This window comes from Myxocyprinus asiaticus, chromosome 28 (genome assembly GCF_019703515.2).
Source record: "Myxocyprinus asiaticus isolate MX2 ecotype Aquarium Trade chromosome 28, UBuf_Myxa_2, whole genome shotgun sequence".
Taxonomy (NCBI): domain Eukaryota; kingdom Metazoa; phylum Chordata; class Actinopteri; order Cypriniformes; family Catostomidae; genus Myxocyprinus; species Myxocyprinus asiaticus.
In genome coordinates, this window is record NC_059371.1 from 38,466,668 (window position 1) to 38,487,801 (window position 21,134).

General features: G+C 39.2%; 2 protein-coding genes across 2 annotated transcripts; one reads left to right on the forward strand and one right to left on the reverse strand.

Moving 5' to 3' along the window:
• Positions 1-242: 242 nt before the first annotated feature.
• On the forward strand, positions 243-2,326 carry LOC127418825 (proenkephalin-B-like). Its single transcript, XM_051659677.1, has 3 exons — positions 243-373; positions 614-748; positions 1,426-2,326. Exons 2-3 carry the CDS (start codon positions 626-628, stop codon positions 2,059-2,061), a joined length of 759 nt encoding a protein of 252 aa, XP_051515637.1. The 5' UTR covers positions 243-373; positions 614-625; the 3' UTR covers positions 2,062-2,326.
• A 1,058-nt stretch (positions 2,327-3,384) lies between these two features.
• LOC127418787 (glucocorticoid modulatory element-binding protein 2-like) lies at positions 3,385-14,222 on the reverse strand. Its single transcript, XM_051659610.1, has 10 exons — positions 14,149-14,222; positions 13,476-13,630; positions 13,312-13,391; positions 10,804-10,922; positions 9,648-9,751; positions 8,979-9,136; positions 8,708-8,779; positions 7,933-8,070; positions 5,592-5,714; positions 3,385-5,147 (listed from the first exon to the last, which is right to left on the reverse strand). Exons 2-10 carry the CDS (start codon positions 13,607-13,609, stop codon positions 4,537-4,539), a joined length of 1,539 nt encoding a protein of 512 aa, XP_051515570.1. The 5' UTR covers positions 13,610-13,630; positions 14,149-14,222; the 3' UTR covers positions 3,385-4,536.
• Positions 14,223-21,134: the final 6,912 nt, after the last annotated feature.

The window sequence follows — 21,134 nt, forward strand, 5'->3', positions numbered from 1 at the left end:
CACCCTTGTAAAAGAGATTTTATCTCAATGAGTTTTAATCCTGGTTAAATAAAGGTTACTGACAAAACTGCGTTGACACCGAAACCTCTTTTTTTTTTTAGGTTTTGTAGGGCACCATCCTCGCGTGGGCGGGATCAATCAATCCATCAATCAACTGGATTGTTGTTCTCATTGGTCAGATAAACGTTCGTTCAGATGACTGCGTGGGCTGCGTGAATAAAAGAAATCGAGAGTGCGTTGAATCGGAATAAGAGCAAACCGTGGATGGATAAAGAGTGAATCCATCAAAGAACCGAAAGAAAAGAAGTTTCAGCCAGTTTCCCCAAGTGATTGCCTTGACGCTTGGAGAACAAGCAAGCTCTGTTCAAACAAGGTAATGGACTAAATGTCTTTAAAAAAAAGCTTTTGCATACTAGATTCCCAATGGTAAAAAAAAAGGAGAAAATTAAGCAAACATGCCTAAAACTGGATGAGTAAGGCACTTAAAAAACATTCAACTTAATTAATGGATTGTTGTAGAACTTCAAACACGCCAGGCAGTTTCAAATGGGCTTAAAGGATTCATGTACTTATAGCCTGCGATGCTTGTTTGTATTCTTCTCTTGTACCTCAGGAATCACCATAGATGATGGAGTGGTATGTTTTGGTGTTGATGCTGAGCTTGCCAACCTTGAGTCAGGCAGATTGCTCTCAGTGTCTGAGATGCACGCAACAGATTTCCGACGTGAACTCTGCAGTCAGCCGCTTGGTAAGATTACTCTCAATTTTCTGTATTTTTGTTTTGCATGAGATTTACCATTTAAGCCATCGTTTTTCTCCTAAGTAAATGTAATAAATGAGCAGATCTGCACATGGAAACAGATGCAAATGACTTTAAAACAAAAGAAAATAGAGAATACAAAATTTCTGAATGAAAAACAGAAATACTTCGTCACGTCCTTTGTCATTTGCACACACAAAAAAACTTCGCCCCTCTTTTTGCGCGGTTTCAGCACCATGGAGAGCGCAAATGCGCACGGCAAAATAGCGCGCTCGATTACAGATTGTAATGTTGTAGAAGTCAACGTTTATTTATTTTTATTTATTTATTTATTTTTGCTTGGCTAAACTGGCAAGTGAAAATGTCAGAAATGCCTTTTAATACCAAAAACAAAACAAACAAAAAAAACCATCTGTTATGCATGAAGGTTCTTTGGAGCATTTTAGATACTTTCACCAAGAAAAATGTTTGGATCCCAACAACCAAATGGGAACGTTCTTGATTGAGAACATAGGCTATAACTATACAATACAACTAGTAGCTAGACATAGATTGGATTTTTTTTTCTACTTCAAAAGTTACAAATGTATACCTTTTTAATATGATTAAAACCTCCATTTTTAAAAGTGCATGGAGTCAAGTTAAACTTGCTTTCTTTTTTCCAGACTTGTGAATGTGAAGGAGCCGTCCCATCCACTAGATCCCTAGAAAGATGCGAGAAGGCATTACAGGAGCTTTCAAATGAATTGTCGGAGCTCAACGCCGATGTTGACGGAGAACGAAGCGCGTTAAACGCGGACGATCTCCAAGAGCCGGCGGCATCAGACCTGGTCAAACGATACGGGGGATTCATAAAGAGGATCGATAAAAATAAAAATAAAAATAAACTATTCTCCTCACCCTGGAAGGAGAACGCCGTACTTAAAGGATTGTTCGCGAAGAAATACGGAGAACCGCTCCCGAAACTGGGCGAGCGAGACGTCCCGTCGATAACGGAAGACGAGGAGGGGGAAGATGTTACGGATGAAAATGAAACGGGACTTTACGACAACGACCTTCCTTTAAACGAAGTCAAACGTTACGGGGGTTTTCTTCGGAAATTCGGTCCAAAGACACGCGACCTCGTGGATGACAACAGCCGGCAGATGTTGCAGAAAAGATACGGAGGTTTCATGCGAAGAATTCGCCCGAAGTTGAGGTGGGACAACCAAAAGCGATACGGCGGCTTTTTACGTCGTCATTTTAAAATTTCAGCGCGCTCTGCAGAGGAACCCTCATCATACGAGGACTACAGTTTATAGGTTACTGTGTTATAACTCAGTTCGCCAATGCATTCCCGTTTTTTCTTCACAAATGTCATGTTTTCATAGGTGTTGAGGCTGTTTAACTATCCCAAACTGGCTGCTAACCTCTGGAAGCCATCAATCACGAATGTCAATCATGCGTTCAGGACGTTTTCAGTGACCAACCACTTGTTGTTTCCCGTTGTTCCCCCCCCTCCCCCCTCCAATGTAAACCAACAATACATAGCCTATTGCAGACAATGCATGTTTAAAATGACCAATAAAGGGCAAGAACTTTACCTGCTCAAATTGCACTGGGAGTATGTTTTGTGTGACTTTTCTTCCTCAAGTTAAAAAGGTTATTGGACTACTTCCCCAGGTAGCACACATACATCCCAGAGATGTCTCATCTGGAAAGTGGCATATTCTAATGCATGGGCGTAGAATAGGTGGGGGATGCGGGGGACGTGTCCCCCTCACTTTTACCCAAACCCAATAAACCAAAAGTTCGTGTTTGAGCTGCGTCTTTCATACATGCAAAAGTTAAAATTCACTGCTCAGTCATGCAATTCATTCAATACAAAACTGTATTCGATTGAGAGCCTTAAAAATACATCTTATATATTTATACTCGTCTTGCGATAATCGTTCTGTCCACCCTCACTTTTTAAATGATTGCTACGCCCCCGTTCTAATCAACATCTGCTAAGCATCTTAAAAAGATCATGAACGTCATAAACGTCTGCTGGAAGTCTAATTGACATCAGAGAGGAAAAGTGTTATGGAAGTATTGCAGATGACAAAACGACGTTAAAAAAAAATGACTTAAAAAATATTCCTCCGCTTTAAACTAATCTACTGACGGACCTGCTCCGACACGGGACATAGACAGCCCATAATAGTCTTGTTTGATAAACAGCACCATCTGTTGGTCAAAACCAGAATTACAAGTTCGTTTCCACTGCAGATTAAAAGCTGGTTTTCCTTTTAATAATTCACAGAGTCTGTCACAGTAAGACTCAAAAGTTTTGGAGACACTCACAACTACAGATCCAAAAACACTAGAGAGTTTATGATTCCTCTTTTGATACTGTGGTAATTGGTTAACAGCCTGTAAAACATGGCGGGGTGGTGTAGTGGACTAAAGCATTGAACTGGTAAGCAGAAGGTTGTTGGTTCAATCCCCACAGCCATCACCACTGTGTCCTTGAGCAAGGCACTTAACTCCAGATTGCTCCAGGGGGATTGTCCCTGTAATCAGGGCACTGTAAGTCGCTTTGGATAAAAGCATCTGCCAAATACATAAAAATGTTTAAAAAAAAAAACATCAGTTAGAGGCCATTTAAATAAACACCATCATTTGTATTTATTTTGAAAGAAAAGATTCATACGGTCTAAAACATTTTAAAGTAATCGGTTTTTAAATAACAGGTCAAATGAATTATCTTCACCTTGTACAGATATCAATGTAAAAGTACCTTCAAGACAACTAAGATGTAAAATGCGAAAAGATTAGGGGGGAAGAAAAATGTAACGTACATTGTGAAATTAATATTTTTAAATAAACATGAAGTACAAAATTAAAGGAATATTCCAGGTTTAATACAAATTAAGATGGATTAACAGCATTTTGGCATAATGTTGAATTCCATAAAAAATGATTCCGAATTGATCCTCATTTATTTAAAAAACAAAATAAAACTGGGTTATAGTGAGGCACTTACAGTGGAAGTGAATGAGGCCAATCCGTAAACGTTAAAATACACACTGTGTTTTAAAAGTATAGCGACAAGATGTAAACATTACACGTGTCAACATGATTTTAGCGGGATAAAATCGCATACATACCTTAAATGTGTAAAGTTATAGCCAATATTACAACTTTGTTGCAATGGCAACAAAACCCTGTAATCCCTGTACTGGATATAATTTTACACATATATGCGTAGTAAGCGATTTTATCCCACTAAAATCATGTTAACACACATAATGTTTATGTCTTGTGGCTTACCTTTTTAATCTATGTGTATTTCAGCATTTATGGATTGGCACCATTCACTTGCATTGTCTCAAGTCCCTTACTGTAACCGCTTTTTTTTTTTTATTAAGGAGGGACGATTTGAAAATAATTGTTGTGGTAATCAACATTACGCCACAAATGCTGTTAACTGCGCTTCATTTGTATTGAACACGAAATATTACTTAGTCAAATCTTGTTTCGTACAAAATGTCTCTTTCAGAAGCCTCTGTCCATCTATTTTTCACAACATTGTAAAAAGGTTACAATTACAAAATCAATCAAATGAAACACAACAAAAGATTTACATTTCAAATCATGTCATGCTAGTTTTGTCAAAAAGATACAAATATCTCAACAATACCGCTGGCAAGGCAGAGTCATCAGTCTCCATGCCAAACGACACAAGTTCATCCTGAGTATACAAATTATATGACACACTGACATTTGGTAAAACGAAGCTTTGCAAGAGAATTTCACTCCTCCTCCTTCTGGTCGTCACTGCGCTCTGCAGTCTGTTCTGCCTGCGGCTTAACAGTCTCCACGGAAGCAGTGTTTGCGGTACCCACAGCACTAACCGTACTAACAGGCACAGCAACTACAGTGTTGCCTGCCGCTCTCCCTACCGGTGCTGCCAGGTTCTGTATCGCGGCTCCAGCTCCCACTGTGGGTAGCGTGACCAGCTGAAATGGACTGACCACTTTGACAATAGTGGGTCCCGTGGTGCCTTCCGGTACAGCGGCAGCGCTCAGCATCGTTAGATTCGAACCATCGCACTGAAGTTCGGCCCCTCCGGGTGACGTCAGCACTGTGTATCCACCAATCAGAGGAGACTGCCCTGGGGCAGACAGCACTTTGTCCAATGGGATGCCGGCGAGCTGAGTGATGGGCAGGGTGAAGTGGGTGGGCTGCGCGGATGTGGCAGCCACTGTGGCGGGGCCGGAGATGGCGCGGGTCAGGCGAGGGCGTTTGGAAGTCGGAGGTGAGGTCACAGGGGTCAGGGTCATCAAGACGTTGTTGAGGTGTTGCGATTTGCTCTTCAGTTCTTTGGCGCGCTTGCGATGTTCGTCGCACTGTTGCTCTAGGGCTATAAACACAAAGGTTAAGAGGTCACTCTGGGCTAGCATTCAGATTGGTCAATCAATGCAGTCAAATGAGCAATTACCGCTAATCCGTATTGAACGTAGTGCCAGTCAAACAATTTCCTACATTTCAACTCAAATCCATATTTAATCTCTATTTATGTATGTATTTGGTAAGTAACCATGTAATAAGCATAATAATGTACAGTCACCAGGTTATTAGGGTGACGCAAGACCCCATCAGGGTTTATTTTGCCATAATGACCGCTTGACTGTATGTTATCCCTTGCATATAGACACCTTTATGGTGCTGTGTTGTGATGTACTATGACTGCACTATTATGATTGATTACTATAATTGAATAAGATGATTTAAATTCATCTGTGGCTACTACACTGATAATGAATTATTTTTGCAAACAAACACAACTCACACAGAAGATACTGACCCACTAAGCTGCGAGTGTACTGCTCTCTACAGCGGTCCATCTGGCTTTTGTGACCGGCAAGAACTTTCTTCACCAGGTCCAACATCCCAAAGTTCTGAACTATATTGTTGAGCAGAGCTGCATCTGTTCACATATTCAAACAATAAACAATATCAGAAATGTTGCGTTAATGTACAGAAAATTATGTATCTGTGTCATAAAAGCAGTGCATGCTTATTCATTACATGCGATGCATGTCCCGGGCATAATAAACACGGGAGCGGATTTACTGTACGGAGAATGGAGACTTCACCCGCCAACGGTGAACCATGCGTGCGAGAGATCCGGGCAAGCTGCTGTATCTCTTTGCATCTCCTGAAAATGTGCAACTTCTGTCATCTGAATCAGTTTCAAAATTTAAACCGAGAAAGAGAGATCCAGAGGTTTTGCACAGAGCCATTTCTTTTTACAATTCGAAAGTCACGTGAACAAATGATACTGCTATCGCTGTTGCTAACTTTAAAACTAGCGGGCTGATGTCCCGTGTCGCAAATCCAGTGATGCTGGTAGTGACGATTCTCTCTGACCAATCAGTGATCTGCAGGGTTTTGATGTCACATTTAGTATCGGCTCGGCTCGCTTGGAACCTCGACCGAGGTGGTACTAAAAAAAGTATCAGGTACCAGGTACTATCCACAGTGGAAAACCCCCAAAAAGTGAGCAGAGTCGAGCCGTACCGTGCAGTGGAAAAGCCCCATATGTGTCTAATAATGCATTGGCAATTTACACTTAAGTTTATCTTGCCAATAAAGTTGGATATGAATTGAATTTGCCCATTTGATCCTATTTTTAAAAAAAGTCCACTGCACGGCAGATTTTGCCCAACATTTAATTACAGCATGTCCACTGATTTTACGGCATGTATACATATAGTTGTATCAAAGATCAATACCTGTAAAAATGTGCCTAATTAAAACCACCAGAACGGGGAAAAAATGTGATCTGTGGATAGACTGTGGCATGATTGTTGGTGCTAGATGGGCTGGTTTGAGTATTTCTGTAACTGCTGATCTCCTGGGATTTTCACACACAACAGTCTCTAGAAGTTACTCCGAATGGTGCCAAAAACAAAAAGCATCCAGCTCTGTGGACAGAAATGCCTTGTTGATGAGAGAGGTCAACATAGAATGGCCAGACTGGTTTGAACTGACAAAGTCTATGGTAACTCAGATAACCACTCTGTACAATTGTGGTGAGAAGAATAGCAACTCAGAACACTATTCAACACCTTGAACTCTTTGTCATGTTCCTCAAACCATTCCGGAACAATTTTTGCAGAGTGGCAGGGCGCATTATCCTTCTGAAAGAGGCCACTGCCATCAGGGAATACTGTTGCCATGAAGGGTTGTACGTGGTCTGCAACAATCTTTAGGTAGGTGGTACATGTCAAAGTAACATTCACATGAATTCCAGGACACAAGGTTTCCCAGCAGAACATTGCCCAGAGCATCACACTGCCTCTGTCTGCCTTCTTCCCACAGTGCATCCTGCTGACATCTCTTCCCCAGGTAAACAACACACACGCACCTGGTCATCCACATGATCTAAAAGAAAACGTGATTCATCAGACCAGGCCACATTCTTCTTCAGTTTCTCCATGGTCCTGTTCTAACACTCACGTGCCCATTGTAGGTGCTTTCGACAGTGGACAGGGTCAGCATGGGCACTCTGACCGGTCTGTGGCTACACAGCCCGATATGCAGCAAGCTGCGATGCACTGTGTGTTCTGACACCTTTCTATCATGGCCAGCATTACATTTTTCAGCAATTTGTGCTACAGTAGCTCTTCTGTGGGATTTGACCAGACAGGCTAGCCTTCGCTCCCCACACACATCAGTGAGCCTTGGGCGCCCATGACCCTGTCGCCGGTTCACCGGTTGTCCTTCCTTGGACCACTCTTGGTAGGTACTAACCACTGCATACCGGGAACACCCCACAGGACCTGCCGTTTTGGAGATGCTCTGACCCAGTCGTGTAGCCATCACAATTTGGCCCTTGTCAAAGTCACTCAGATCATTATACTTGCCCATTTTTCCTGCTTCCAACACATGAAATTCAAGAACTGATTGTTCACTTGATGCCTAATATATCCCACCCTTTGACAGGTACCATTGTAACTATATAATTAATGTTATTCACTTCACCTGTCAGTGGTTTTAATGTTGTGGCTGATCAGTGTGTGTGTGTGTATATACACACACACACACACACACACACACACACACACACACACACACACACATATATATATTATAAATATATGTAAATAGGGGTAGAATAATAGGTGTTTTGTAACTCTGACCTTTAACCTGCAGTGGTGGGTCTTGAATACGTTCCTCCAGACCCTTGAGGATCTCCTGGATTTCTGTCTGCAGGTCTTCCATGACTTCATCCAACAACCCAGCATCCTTCAGCCCTCTCCAGAATGTCATGGTGTCCTCTGACATAAAACAGAATGGCCGGTGAGAGCGTTAAAACTGACCAACTACACAGATTCAAAACCTTCTAAATTCTAAAACATCAAAACATTCTAAATTCCAAATCATCGAAATGTTTTAAAATGAAAAAACATCAAAACATTCTAAATTCTAAAAGAGCATCCGAGAGTAGTAGACTGACCAACTACACAGATGCAAAATATTCTAAATTCCAAGTGTTCGAGAGCAGTAGACTGACCAAATACAGATTCAAAACATTCTAAATTCTAAAAAAAAATCAACACATTCTTAATTCTAAAACATCAAAACATTCTAAGTTCTAAAAGAACATCAGAGAGCAGTAGACTGACCAACTACACAGACTCAAAGCATTTTAAATTCTACAACATCAAAACTTTCTAAATAAAAAAAACATCAAAACGTTCCAAAGTCTAAAACATCAAACGTTCCAAAGTCTAAAACATCAAACGTTCCAAAGTCTAAAACATCAAAACGTTCCAAAGTCTAAAAAAAATCAAAGCATTCCAAAGTCTAAAACATCAAATCGTTCCAAATTCCAAAACATAAAAGCATTCTACATTCCAAAACATCAAAACATTCTAAATTCCATGGAAATTTCTTGATCAAGCAGGTTCTCACCTCCTATGGCCGTGACCCATTCCGTGCTGTCCTCATTAGTGTCTGAGGAAAATGTAGCTGAGCATCCATTCACTAAACAACAAAACAAAAATGAACCCATTTTTATCTGCCCAATGAACAACCAATAGCATTATTCTAGAAATAATTCTCAAATCTTTTTCCCACAGCAGGTGGCAACAGACAATTTCCTAACCTGTGCAAAAGTGTCATGTTTTTCTGGAAACAGTTTCAACAAACACAAACGCTTCAGATTTGTGGGGTGCGTTCGTACCGTCCACTGAAGCGGGGGTTGCAGGGGTAGTCTCTGTGGACTGCTGGCTGCTGAGAGATGCTCGCGACCCCACCAGATCAATTTTGGTACTGCGGCAGGTGTTAGAACAGAATCTGGAGTGCTGGTAAAAGTCCAGCTCACCTGAATCCATGATCTTCCTACAGGAGGAACCAGGAGAAGGTGCTCTTTAGATGGAGCTAAAACTGAATACTGTATGTTTATCTAGATTCTAGAACATTATACGGAACAATTCAGGAATTCCCAAAACAGAAGCTAAAGATGACATGAAAACTGACCCTATATACTTTCTAAATAAATGTCACTCTTCTTATTGTGCATTTTTCATCTCTGTATGTTACTCTACACATAAATGTTTCATAATCATTTTTTAAAATATATATATATATATATATATATATATAACAAGTGTAATAACTTTCTCCGCGTCCGAAATGACTTTTTATTTCTGCATTTTTGACCAAGGACACATTGGCAGGGACAAATAATATTAGCCAATAATATCTCTTTGGAAAAGAATGCAATGAAAGTGAATGGTGACTGAGGCTATCATTCAGGAAAGAAAGTCATACAGGTTTGAAACAACATAGTTGAGTAAATGATGAGCGAATTTTCATTTTTGGGTGAACTATCCCTTTAAGTTGACCAGACCTTAACATGGTCCCATTGAGGCGAATGGCTCTCTTCCAGTCCTTCAGTGTGGATTTACCCGCCAGGTACACAAACTCCTTTGGACTGATCAGGTGCTCATTCAACTGGAATACAGTAATGATGAATATCATGAAGAGTGCACAATTACACTAAGAACATTCAGTAACATCAAAGTCATTGGACATTTCTCTACTTAAGGTTTATACGGGTGATCCTTTAACTTTGTGCAATTTAATGTCCAAGGGGTTGATTTTTCTTAAAATGAAGAGAGTTGTACTTTTTTATTTTTGTTATATGAAGGTCACATTAAAACTGACTATGAAGCCTTTTACCAGGTCTCCATCATTTATTTTTGGTACTTTTCAAATGCCTTTTATGTGTATAGATTTTACCGTTTTAGCCTTGTCCTGGATCCAGACATTCAATATTAAACTATGAAAATCCATTATAAAAATAAAAATGATTACATGTTGAAAACTATGATAATCTAAACAAAGAGTGAAATAAACAAGCCATTTCAATATTTATTGTGTGAAAATAACTTCTATCAATTCTTAAAAAATGACGACTGTCCCACAGTTGTGCCATCATTTCCACCACACCAAACAATTTTGCCCCTAATAAAGTGTTTGAAAAAGTTAGTGTACTTGTTAACCAAGTGGACAAGAGTGTCAGTGAAGAGCATGCTTGAGATGAAATATGAGAGAAGTGATGTTTGAAGAAAACAACGAAAATTCAAGGTAAATATCACATGTGAGCAGAATATTTTTGATGGGCGTCATTTCATATCAAGTTATAATTTTGCCAAATTATGCAAAAAGAGAAAATATTATTTAATTGTGTGTATTTAGGATTAAAAAAAAAAATGTTAGCTAAGAAAATATCCTTAGCAAGACAAAGGACTCGACCATTTTTTTGGTTCAAACGTTCAAATAGCCAATTAAAAACGTATTTTTTTCCACCACAGAATTCTACTAAACACAATCCAGAATTTAAGATGTGCTGAAATGACAAAAATGATAAAAATGACATGTCTCCTGTGATGCATTTACATACCCTGTTGACCACTGTTAGAAGACAAATAAGTAGTGAGAATGTGAAAAATATCAAGAGTTTACATTTCGGGTCCATACATGTGTATCCACAGTACATTTACCTGCACACATTTGATGTTGATGCCAGGACACACAAATTTTTTCCATACGAGGTTGGCTTTGCTGTCTCCACATGTTATTGGGTATAAAATATCTGCATCCACATCTTCAGAAAGTTTCACTGCGTAAATATAAACATGCTATTGTTTCATCGGAACTCAAAACTCTAGAAAAAGTTGTTGCATTCCAACAATTGTGACCATATTTGCTATTCCCTGTTACACTGGAGAAGTAAAAAATCTTGAATTATATAAAAGAGTTATAGCTCTTAAATCTGACTGGATGTGTCATTGTAAAATAGCCGATATACAAACTGTGACTACATCTTCATTAAATTCTATATTAATATGGCAAGTTGCTAAATTGCTTGACAACTGTAAATGTTCAACAGTTAGGCTAATGAACAATGTTTACTTAATGGAAGAATTGTTCACTGTGCTAATTTTTGTTAAGAAATGTACTTATTTTTTGATTTTATTGTATTTATTGTTGGGGGATTTTTCCCCTTTTTCACCCAATTTGGAATGCCCAATTCCCAATGTGCTTTTAAGTCCTCGTGGTCGTGTAGTGATTCGCCTCAATCCGGGTGGCGGAGGATGAATCCCAGCTGCCTCCACGTCTGAGACCGTCAACCCGCGCATCTTATCACGTGGCTTGTTGAGCACGTTGCCACGGAGACATAGCACGTGTGGAGGCTTCACGCCATCCACCGTGGCATCCACGCTCAACTCACCACACGCCCCACCGAGAACGAACCACATTATAGCGACCAGGAGGAGGTTACCCCATGTGACTCTACCCTCCCTAGCAACCGGGCCAATTTGGTTGCTTAGGAGACCTGGCTGGAGTCACTCAGCACGCCCTGGGATTCGAGCTAGCTAACTCCAGGGGTGGTAGCCAGCATCTTTTACCACTGAGCTACCCAGTCCCCCGAAGAAATGTAATTATTTAACATTGGTGTCTTTTATCATATTGCTGTTTCCGGCATGTCAAAAATTAACATTTTTATTAAAGAGTCCCAGGGATCTCATTTTCAGGGGTAGTTTTAACTTTAGAGGGGCATTTACAGTGTGTTGCCAATTTATGTCAAATACGGCCACTATGGTGTTTAAACATAACTAGATGAGGCCTTGAATAGAATATATAAGACAACAGACACAATTCAGAGGAATTCACTACGGCCCAAACATTTTAAATATCTGGGGCATTTTTGTCCCAAGCATTGCTGAATTTCTGACTCAGGCTGGTGTTTTATTGGCCTATGAGCAATAAACCACTTGAAGCCCTGCATTACTGTGATTTTACCACAGTTATGCTTGTTATGCCAAACAAACTCCTTAAAGGAATATTCCGGGTTCAATACAAGTTGAGCTCAATCGACAGCATTTGTGGCATAATGTTGATTACCACAAAAATTTACTTAGACTCATCCCTTCCTTTTCTTTAAAAAAAAAAAAAAAAAAAAGCAAAACTCTGGGTAAAATCGGAGCTTACAATGGAAGTGAATGGGGGCCAATTTTTAGAGGGTTTAAAGGCAGAAATATAAAGCTTATAATTTTATAAAAACACTTACATTAATTATTGTTAAAACTCTTGTATTATTTGAGCTGTAAAGTTGTTTAAATTGTCGTTTTTATGATTGTTTTAGAGTTTACGGCATTACTTCATCATCCAATGAAGTTGTAAATTTGAATATAACTTTACACAGAAAAGGTTAGCAAGTGATTTTATGACACTAAAATCATGTAAACACACATATCGTTAAGGTCTTGTGGCTATATTCTTGAAACACGGAGTATTTAAACGTTTACAGATTGGCCCCCATTCACTTCCATTGTAGGTGCCTCACTCTAACCTCAATTTTTGCTTTTCTTTGTAAAGAAAATGAGGGACGGGGTGGCCTGGGTAGCTCAGCGAGTACTGACGCTGACAACCACCCCTGGAGTCATGCGTTCGAATCCCAGGGCGTGCTGAGTGACTCCAGCCAGGTCTCCTAAGCAACCAAATTGGCCCGGTTGCTAGGGAGGGTAGAGTCACATGGGGTAACCTCTTCGTGGTCGTTATAATGTGGTTCTCGCTCTCGGTGGGGCGCGTGGCGAGTTGTGCGTGGATGCCGCGGTGAATAGCGTAAGCCTCCACAAGCACGCTGTCTCCGCGGTAATGCGCTCAACAAGCCACGTGATAAGATGCGCGGATTGACGGTCTCAGACGCAGAGGCCACTGAGATTTGTCCTCCGCCACCCGGACTGAGGCGAGTCACTACGCCACCATGAGGACTTAGAGCGCATTGGGAATTGGGCATTCCAAATTGGAGAGAAAATCAAAAAAAAAAAAAAGAAAATGAGGGACTAGTCGACATAAATCTTTTGTGGTAATCAACACTATGCCACAAATGCTCTAGACTGAGCCCCAAATATTCCTTTAACCGTGGTATAATCACTATAAATAATAGACTCTCTTGGCTTAATATTCTATTAGCCTGTCTTTAGTTTGTGAATCACAAGTCATACCCAAGACAGTCTCTTTAGGTAGGGAGATGCTGGTGCTAGACTCAGCCTCTGACTCCATGGAATGCTCCATAATGTTTTCCCTGCACAGAAAAAGACAGAGGGATGCTTTCAGCCTGAGAGAGGTGGATGATGGGAGCTGATGAGACACGTTTACATGTTCTCACCCAGACTGTTCCAGGTCTGTAGCCACCAGTATGTTCTTCTCCTCGTCTGAGGAGGGAGTCTGACCGACGGTGTCCGGGGTCGTGACCACCACCACCTCCTCCATGTGGACGTTCACCTCAGAGGATGATGCCATGAGATCAGAAGCATCTGACAGCTGTCAATCAAACACAGCAGTAATGAGGAGGGGAAATAAAATGACGTCACATCCTTCATTACTGACCATGAAAGTGTCCAAGTCTGAGAACACTGAATATCTGGGATTTTTATTCATTTTAAACCTGAAAATGAATTGAACAGTTTAGGATGTTGAAAAATTCAAAGACTCACCATGGTACTTTAATATACCATGGCACTTGATGATCGACATGTTCATATGAAATGTTATTTACATGATACTCCATAATACATAAAACCATAATACACACCATGCTACTTTTCTGTTAATCAATAATCATAATAACACAATCAGTAATCACAATGGTTAGTTTTGCATTAATACATATTTACATCAAGTAATTTGCTTTTTATCGTGAATTTTTATGTTTATCTCCGCAACACAAAAATCAGCGCTATGAAAGGACACAATATGTGCTCATGTCGAGAAAATCTCGCTGATTAAATAATACACGGGAAAAGCTATATAAATCGTATGTAAATACATGGAAACGTTACCCATAAGAGCTCAAATTTGTGTTAAAGGAAGTGCTGAACAGATCGACTCCACTGCGCATGCTCTATCATGACGTCATGCACGTGCCCGAAACCGCCCCCTATCCACTAAATAGTGCATTATTCTTCTTCTTCTACTTTTGAGGTTTATTGGTGGTTGGCAAACAACGAATTGGTGCATTAGCGCCACCAACTGGTATGGCGTATGGATCAGAATGTCTAGTATTTCAAAATACTTAAAAAATAAATGTAATAAATGTAGAATATCTATTATATCAAAGTGCAGTATCTTTCTAAGGTTTTGAATCAGATTCCTTCTTTCTGCCTCATATTTCTGATAGTGGATCATAACATGCTTTATTGTTTCTTCTTGCCCACAGTAGTCGCATCTGCCTGTATTATGTTTCCCTACAGTTGAAGTCATTAGCTTACATACAGCTTAGTCGAATACATTTAAACTCAGTTTTTCACAATTCCTGACATTTAATCATAGAAAACATTCCCTGTTTTAGGACAGTTAGGATCACTACTTTATTTTAAGAGTGTGAAATGTCAGAATAATAGTAGAGAGAATGATTTATTTCAGCTTTTATTTCTTTCATCACATTCCTAGTGGATCAGAAGTTTACATACACTTTGTTAGTATTTGGTAGTATTGCCTTTAAATTGTTTAACTTGGGTCAAACGTTTTAGGTATCCTTCCACAAACTTCTCACAATAAGTTGCTGGAATTTTGTCCCATTCCTCCAGACAGAACTGGTGTAACTGAGTCAGGTTTGTAGACCTCCTTGCTCGCACATGCTTTTACAGTTCTGCCCACAAATTTTCTATCGGATTGAGGTCAGGGCTTTGTGATGGCCACTCCAATACCTTGACTTTGTTGTCCTTAAGCCATTTTGCCACAACTTTGGAGATATGCTTGGGGTCATTGTCCATTTGGAAGACCCATTTGTGACCGAGCTGTAACTTCCTGGCTGATGTCTTGAGATGTTGCTTCAATATATTCACATAATATATTGAAGCATATATGATGCTATCTATTTTGTGAAGTGCACCAGTCCCTCCTGCAGCAAAGCACCCCAACAACATGATACTGCCACCCCCATGCTTCACGGTTGGGATGGTGTTCTTCGGCTTGCAAGCCTCACCCTTTTTCCTCCAAACATAATGATGGTCATTATGGCCAAACAGTTCAATTTTTGTTTCATCAGACCAGAGGACATTTCTCCATAAAGTAAGATCTTTGTCCCCATGTGCATTTGCAAACTGTAGTCTAGCTTTTTTATGGCAGTTTTGGAGCAGTGGCTTCTTCCTTGCTGAGCAGCCTTTCAGGTTATGTTGATATAGGACTCGTTTTACTGTAGATATAGATACTTGTCAACCTGTTTCCTCCAGCATCTTCACAAGGTACTTTGCTGTTGTTCTGGGATTTATTTGAACTTTTCGCACCAAACTACATTCATCTCTAGGAGACAGAATGTGTCTCCTTCCTGAGCGGTATGATGGCTGTGTGGTCCCATGGTGTTTATACTTGCGTACTATTGTTTGTACAGATGAACGTGGTACCTTCAGGTGTTTGGAAATTGCTCCCAAGGATAACCCAGACTTGTGGAGGTCCACAATTTTTTTTCTAAGGTCTTGGCTGATTTCTTTTGATTTTCCCATGATGTCAAGCAAAGAGGTACTGAGTTTGAAGCTAGGCCTTAAAATACATCCACAGGTACACCTCCAGTTGAATCCAATTAGCAATTAGCTTATCAGAAGCTAATTGTCTAAAGGCTTGACATAATTTTCTGGAATTTTCCAAGCTGCTTAAAGGCACAGTTAACTTAATGTATGTAAACTTCTGACCCACTGGAATTGTGATATAGTCAATTAAAAGTGAAACAATCTGTCTGTAAACAATTGTTGGGAAAATTACTTGTGTCATGCACAAAGTAGATGTCCTAAATGACTTGCCAAAATTATAGTTTGCTAATATGAAATCTGTAAATTGTTTAAAAAAATGAGTTTTAATGACTTCAACCTAAGTGTATGTAAACTTCTGACTTCAACTGTATCTATATATATAAATATATCTTTTTTTGAGTTCTATGCTCCAAACTAAAATGCCACTATCATCATGTTTGTGTAACAGCTGTTGGTTAAACAAGTGAACACAATAAAGTGACCTTTAAATATAAAGGTTGGGTCAAATTTGAACATTTATATTGGGGCACTTGGTGACATGTGTTTTATTTGTTGTAATTTTAGATCAATAATGAATTACAATTTCTGTTGGCCAAAACAATGGTTTGATATTTTTGCAAGCTACCTTTAAAATTTTTAGCTTTTTTACCAATGGTTTTGTGTTTCACACTAGTTTTACTGTTTAAATTTGGCTGGAAAACCATTAATTAACCTACAGCAGGTTCACGTTGAGATAACTTATTTCTCCATATAGTGTGACAACATGCAAAACAAAAATATAAAAGGTCACAAAAGATCAACATGCGTTCAATATGAACGGTATCTTTTTCCGGGTCAACAATGTGGCGACAGTCACAAAATTTCAAAAATAAATCTATCATAAGAAATATTCACTAGAGTAAAAAGTGTGGCAAATGGTCTCCCCTCTGGTCTATGGCTTGTCCATTCAACTCAGTAGGTGGCAGCAATGTAGGTCTACTTTGAGAACCAAAATTTGTAGAAGAAAACGGTCTACTAGTACCAAGCAGGTACACATGATCAGGTGTGCTTCTTTTTACACCTGCAGTCAGATAGAACAGGTCGTTGGTGTTAACACTGTGGTGATACGAAAAACTGAAACACTGTTATGATGCGGTCTCGTTTTCGTTCCCTTTTGCTGATCTTTCTCTTCTTAGTAGGTAAGACTTTTATTCAGTGTAATTGCGACTTGTATTTTGGCTAACCGTATAGTATGCAAACCGGCGTTGACATCTTCATGTGCAGCCACAAGCAGGGGCACCTGCAGGATTTAATCTGGGGGTAGGCATAGAAATCTGCCTAAAAAACCTTATATCTAGTGGGGTCCTGGGGCATGCTCCCCTGTGAGATTTATTTATTTTTATTTTATTTATTTTTTTGCAAAAAACAACACCAAAGCATTCAATTCTGGTGACTTTGAGATAAGCATTTGTTTTATTTTCTTGAGTATGAGTAGCATTCATATAACTATTGGCTAAAGTATTTCTTCCAGTAACCGTTCAGACAGACGCGTTTTCACGCTAAAAAAGCAAAAAGCACAACAACGAATAGAGCAGGATGCAGGTGTCTCTAGGGATGCACCGATCCGATACCTACATTGGTATCGGCTCCGATACTGAAGCTTTTAGACGTATCAGGTATCTGTGAATTTAAAACTAATTCCAGGGTAATATAACACAAAACATAATGTTATAAATTTACACTCAATATTTATAAAATGTATAATATAGAAAATGGCAAGATTTACACTGATAAATAAGGCGGAAACGCGTCATCACAGTCCGTGAAAAAGGTCTATAGAGCGCAACAGTCTTTTTCCGGCTCCGGAAGTAAAAATCTCATTCATTTATGTCATAGATGAATTTATTTTCAATGATAACTTATAAACCTTTAAAGACAGACCTAGTGAATGTATAAAAGTTGTTGGGTAGTTGTATGGTGCCTTGGCCGAAACCTGCTTCAACACGCCCCCAAAGTTGTTAACGGTGGGGGGGGGGGGGGGGGTGTGAATGTATAAAAGTTGTTGGGTTGTTGTATGGTGTCTTGGCCGAAACCCGCTTCAACACGCCCCCAAAGTTGTTGACCGGGGGTGGGGGGGTGATACTGTAGTTGTGCAGTTCTAGAAACTGTGGAGCATGTATTACTGGTATGCAATAAGAATAATATGTATCAAGATAACTTATTTAGTTGTATAAAGAACAGTCCAGTAAGTATTGTGGATATTCTGGGTGCAAAAGTAAGGGATGCACAGGTGTATAGGACTCTTTTTACATTTTTATGTGACAGGTTTAAGTGTAGAATTTGTAGAATTTAATGTTTGTGGGATAGAAATGTTCTGCACTGGCCTTGGTGGAACTCTATGTGGATACTGGAGGAGCTGAACATGCAGCACCAGGTGAAGCCAGAGTTTGGACAGGTCCAGAGAGTAGGAATTATTATTATTATTATTATTATTATTATTATTATTATCTTTCTCTAAGGCAGGGGGTTTCAGACTTTTTGATAATATGACTTTTTACAAATATGATGATCCCTTTTGCGAGGGACCCCCTTCCAAAAAACTAAAAAGGCAGCATATTTTCATGTGTGCAGACCCATTTATACTGTATGAGGAAAAAATAGTAAGCATGATATTTTTTTAAAATATGGGGAATAATTATGAAATAAATCATATTGAATTAAATAACTACATTTATTATAAATTCCAATTAAATAATTTGATTAAATATTGTTACTGTATAATAAAAAAATATAATTTCTGAAATAAATAAATATCTGGAAAATGTTTACTTTTAAATAAATATTCATGTAATTCCATTCAATTCAAATCTATTTGTAGTCCTTAGAAAACGGTATGAAACATTAATAATGGCTAATTTGGTAGAATATTTACTTTTTTTTTTTTTAAGAAATTCTATTACATTTTTCTGGGACCCCCTTACACCCCCTTGAGGACCCCTAGGGGTCCCCAGACCCCAGCTGAAAAACCCCTGCTCTAAGGAATATAGGGCAAATTGCAATCGAAAGTGATCATCCCATGCCCTACTCACTACAAAGGACAAAGCACTTGATGTGGGCTCTCTGAGGAGAGCATGGCATTACAGTTCGAATGTACCCTTCACTAAAAGTCTTGTAAAAGGGCCCTTTGTGAAAAAATAAACTCTTCGTGTGGCGTCCCCTTCCCGAAATGCACTTAAAGGGCGCAAAAATGTCGTTTGGAAAATGCCCATAGATTAAACTCCCATGCTACACATATAATGTACAGTGGGTGCCAGTGATGCTCCTAAGGAGTAAGCGGCCATTAGAAGATGAAGTTTAGCCAGAGCCTTTCAAAAAGTTTAAACTACATGCTTAGCCTAAAATAGCATAACGCGGCACAGACAAGAGGCAGTTCTTTTTGAATGAATGTCTATGGAGGAGATGCCTTAGTGTGCTGAATAAACTGCTTTTGTGAGGAATCGGCTCATGGCCTACTGAATTTACTGCCTTTCAGCTAATACGCAACATGTTTTACACTAAACAATGCTGCTGGTATGAACTACGTTTGGGGTTTACTACGATAAATTGATGTTTTATCAGAGAAGTCACGGATGATTTTGCGACAGATAGGTGTCACTTTACGGCTCTCCCCAATCATTTATATGGTATCCGCAAACGGTGAGTTACTGTCGTAACACGCTAGCTTTTGTTTTGTTGTGCGTTGATATTTACACTGGATAAGCTGTGATTTTAAACATGATCGGTTAAATGTTGTCTGTCTCGTTGTTTGAAAGCGCGTGCGTGTTTGTATACGGGAAAAGTGTCACTATTTTTAAAGGAATGGCCATCATATGTTCACAGTATACGAATTCTCTGTATGCATGGCATATTTCACGAAATGTATTGTTCACGAACCAAAATAACAGAAATATAATAAGATTCAATTCATTAAGTAATAAATTACTTACCAGAGCAAAAATGTTATTTTTCATTCAATAAAGTATCTTTTAAGTCAGTGGTTCTCAACCAGGGGGTCTGGACCACTAGGGGGCCTCAGCACACTTCCAGGGGGGCCTCTAGAGCTCTTACAATTATTTTAAATATGATAGATTATTATTATTATTATATAATTCAGCTTACTGAAAATGCTAAATGTAATAACTCCCTTCAGCAGCTTGCTTATTATGAAGAATATACTGTACAGTAAAGTTTTAAGGAAATATCTTATAAATGATATATCTTATAGTATTAATATCTAATAGCCTACATGGGTGGGCCGTTGAGTATTTTCTCTGACAATGGGGGGCCTTTAAAGTCAAAAAGGTTGAGATCCACTGTTTTAAGTGACACTGCTTTATTTCACCCAATTCAAGCAGCGATGAAGGGGGAGAGCAGGGATAAAACACTTGTTGGTTTTTGGCAAGGAGCTCTAAAATACCGGTTTTTAACATAATCGAGTCGGAAACAATTCAACTGGAAAATGCACATATGACAATGTTTAATTCACAACGCCCAGACTGTATAAAGATGTGTCATAATTTACACTTATATAATAAAAAGCACTATAATGTCAATATACAATCCTAAATATATTTAATGCGTACATACTAATGTTAGTCAATAAACAACTCATCATAAGATTATGAAGCACAGACTTTATTCACACCACCAGACTACAGTGTAAACATATTAACCCTGTTGTGTTCCAGTCATTTTGACCCAGACAGTGTTTTTTTATTTATTTATTTATTTTTACTTAATCCACCTGGAATAAAATTCCTTGACTTTGTTCACATATGGAATCTGAAAACACACCCACAAAAAAAAAAAGAAAAAAAATATATATATATATATATATTTTTTATTTCACTTTATTACACTTGTTGTGTTCCCAGTCAAAAATGACTGGCCATTGGAAATGAATGGATTAGACTAGAAAATACAGAAATATTAAGTGTTCAGGAGCATCCCAATCCTTTAGATGAGCACATATATGGATGTGTGTTTGCACACACAAAGTCCTCGCTCCTCGGATATGTGCACACACACACGCAATGTGTGTTGAGCGCCCTTTTGTGCATCGTCTTTCCGTACACACTTTGAGGAATATTTCAAGATCTACTTATCAATGGGCCTGGGTAGATCAGTGGTAAAAGACGCTGGCTACCACCCCTGGAGTTCGCTAGTTCGAATCCCAGGGCGTGCTGAGTGACTCCAGCCAGGTCTCCTAAGCAAGGGAGGGTAGAGTCACATGGGGTAACCTCCTGGTGATCGCTATAATGTGGTTCGTTCTCTGTGGGGCG

What these genes read in the sequence shown, in the direction of transcription:
- LOC127418825 (XM_051659677.1), top strand. Translation starts at nt 626, where the DNA reads ATGATGGAGTGGTATGTTTTGGTGTTGATGCTGAGCTTGCCAACCTTG. An exon ending in ACTCTGCAGTCAGCCGCTTG is followed by an intron (nt 749 to 1,425) that starts GTAAGATTACTC and finishes TCTTTTTTCCAG; the next exon opens with ACTTGTGAATGTGAAGGAGC.
- LOC127418787 (XM_051659610.1), bottom strand. Translation starts at nt 13,609, where the DNA reads ATGGCATCATCCTCTGAGGTGAACGTCCACATGGAGGAGGTGGTGGTG. An exon ending in AACCCCCGCTTCAGTGGACG is followed by an intron (nt 8,780 to 8,978) that starts GTACGAACGCAC and finishes TTTGTTGTTTAG; the next exon opens with TGAATGGATGCTCAGCTACA. An exon ending in CCCACCACTGCAGGTTAAAG is followed by an intron (nt 5,715 to 7,932) that starts GTCAGAGTTACA and finishes ATATGTGAACAG; the next exon opens with ATGCAGCTCTGCTCAACAAT.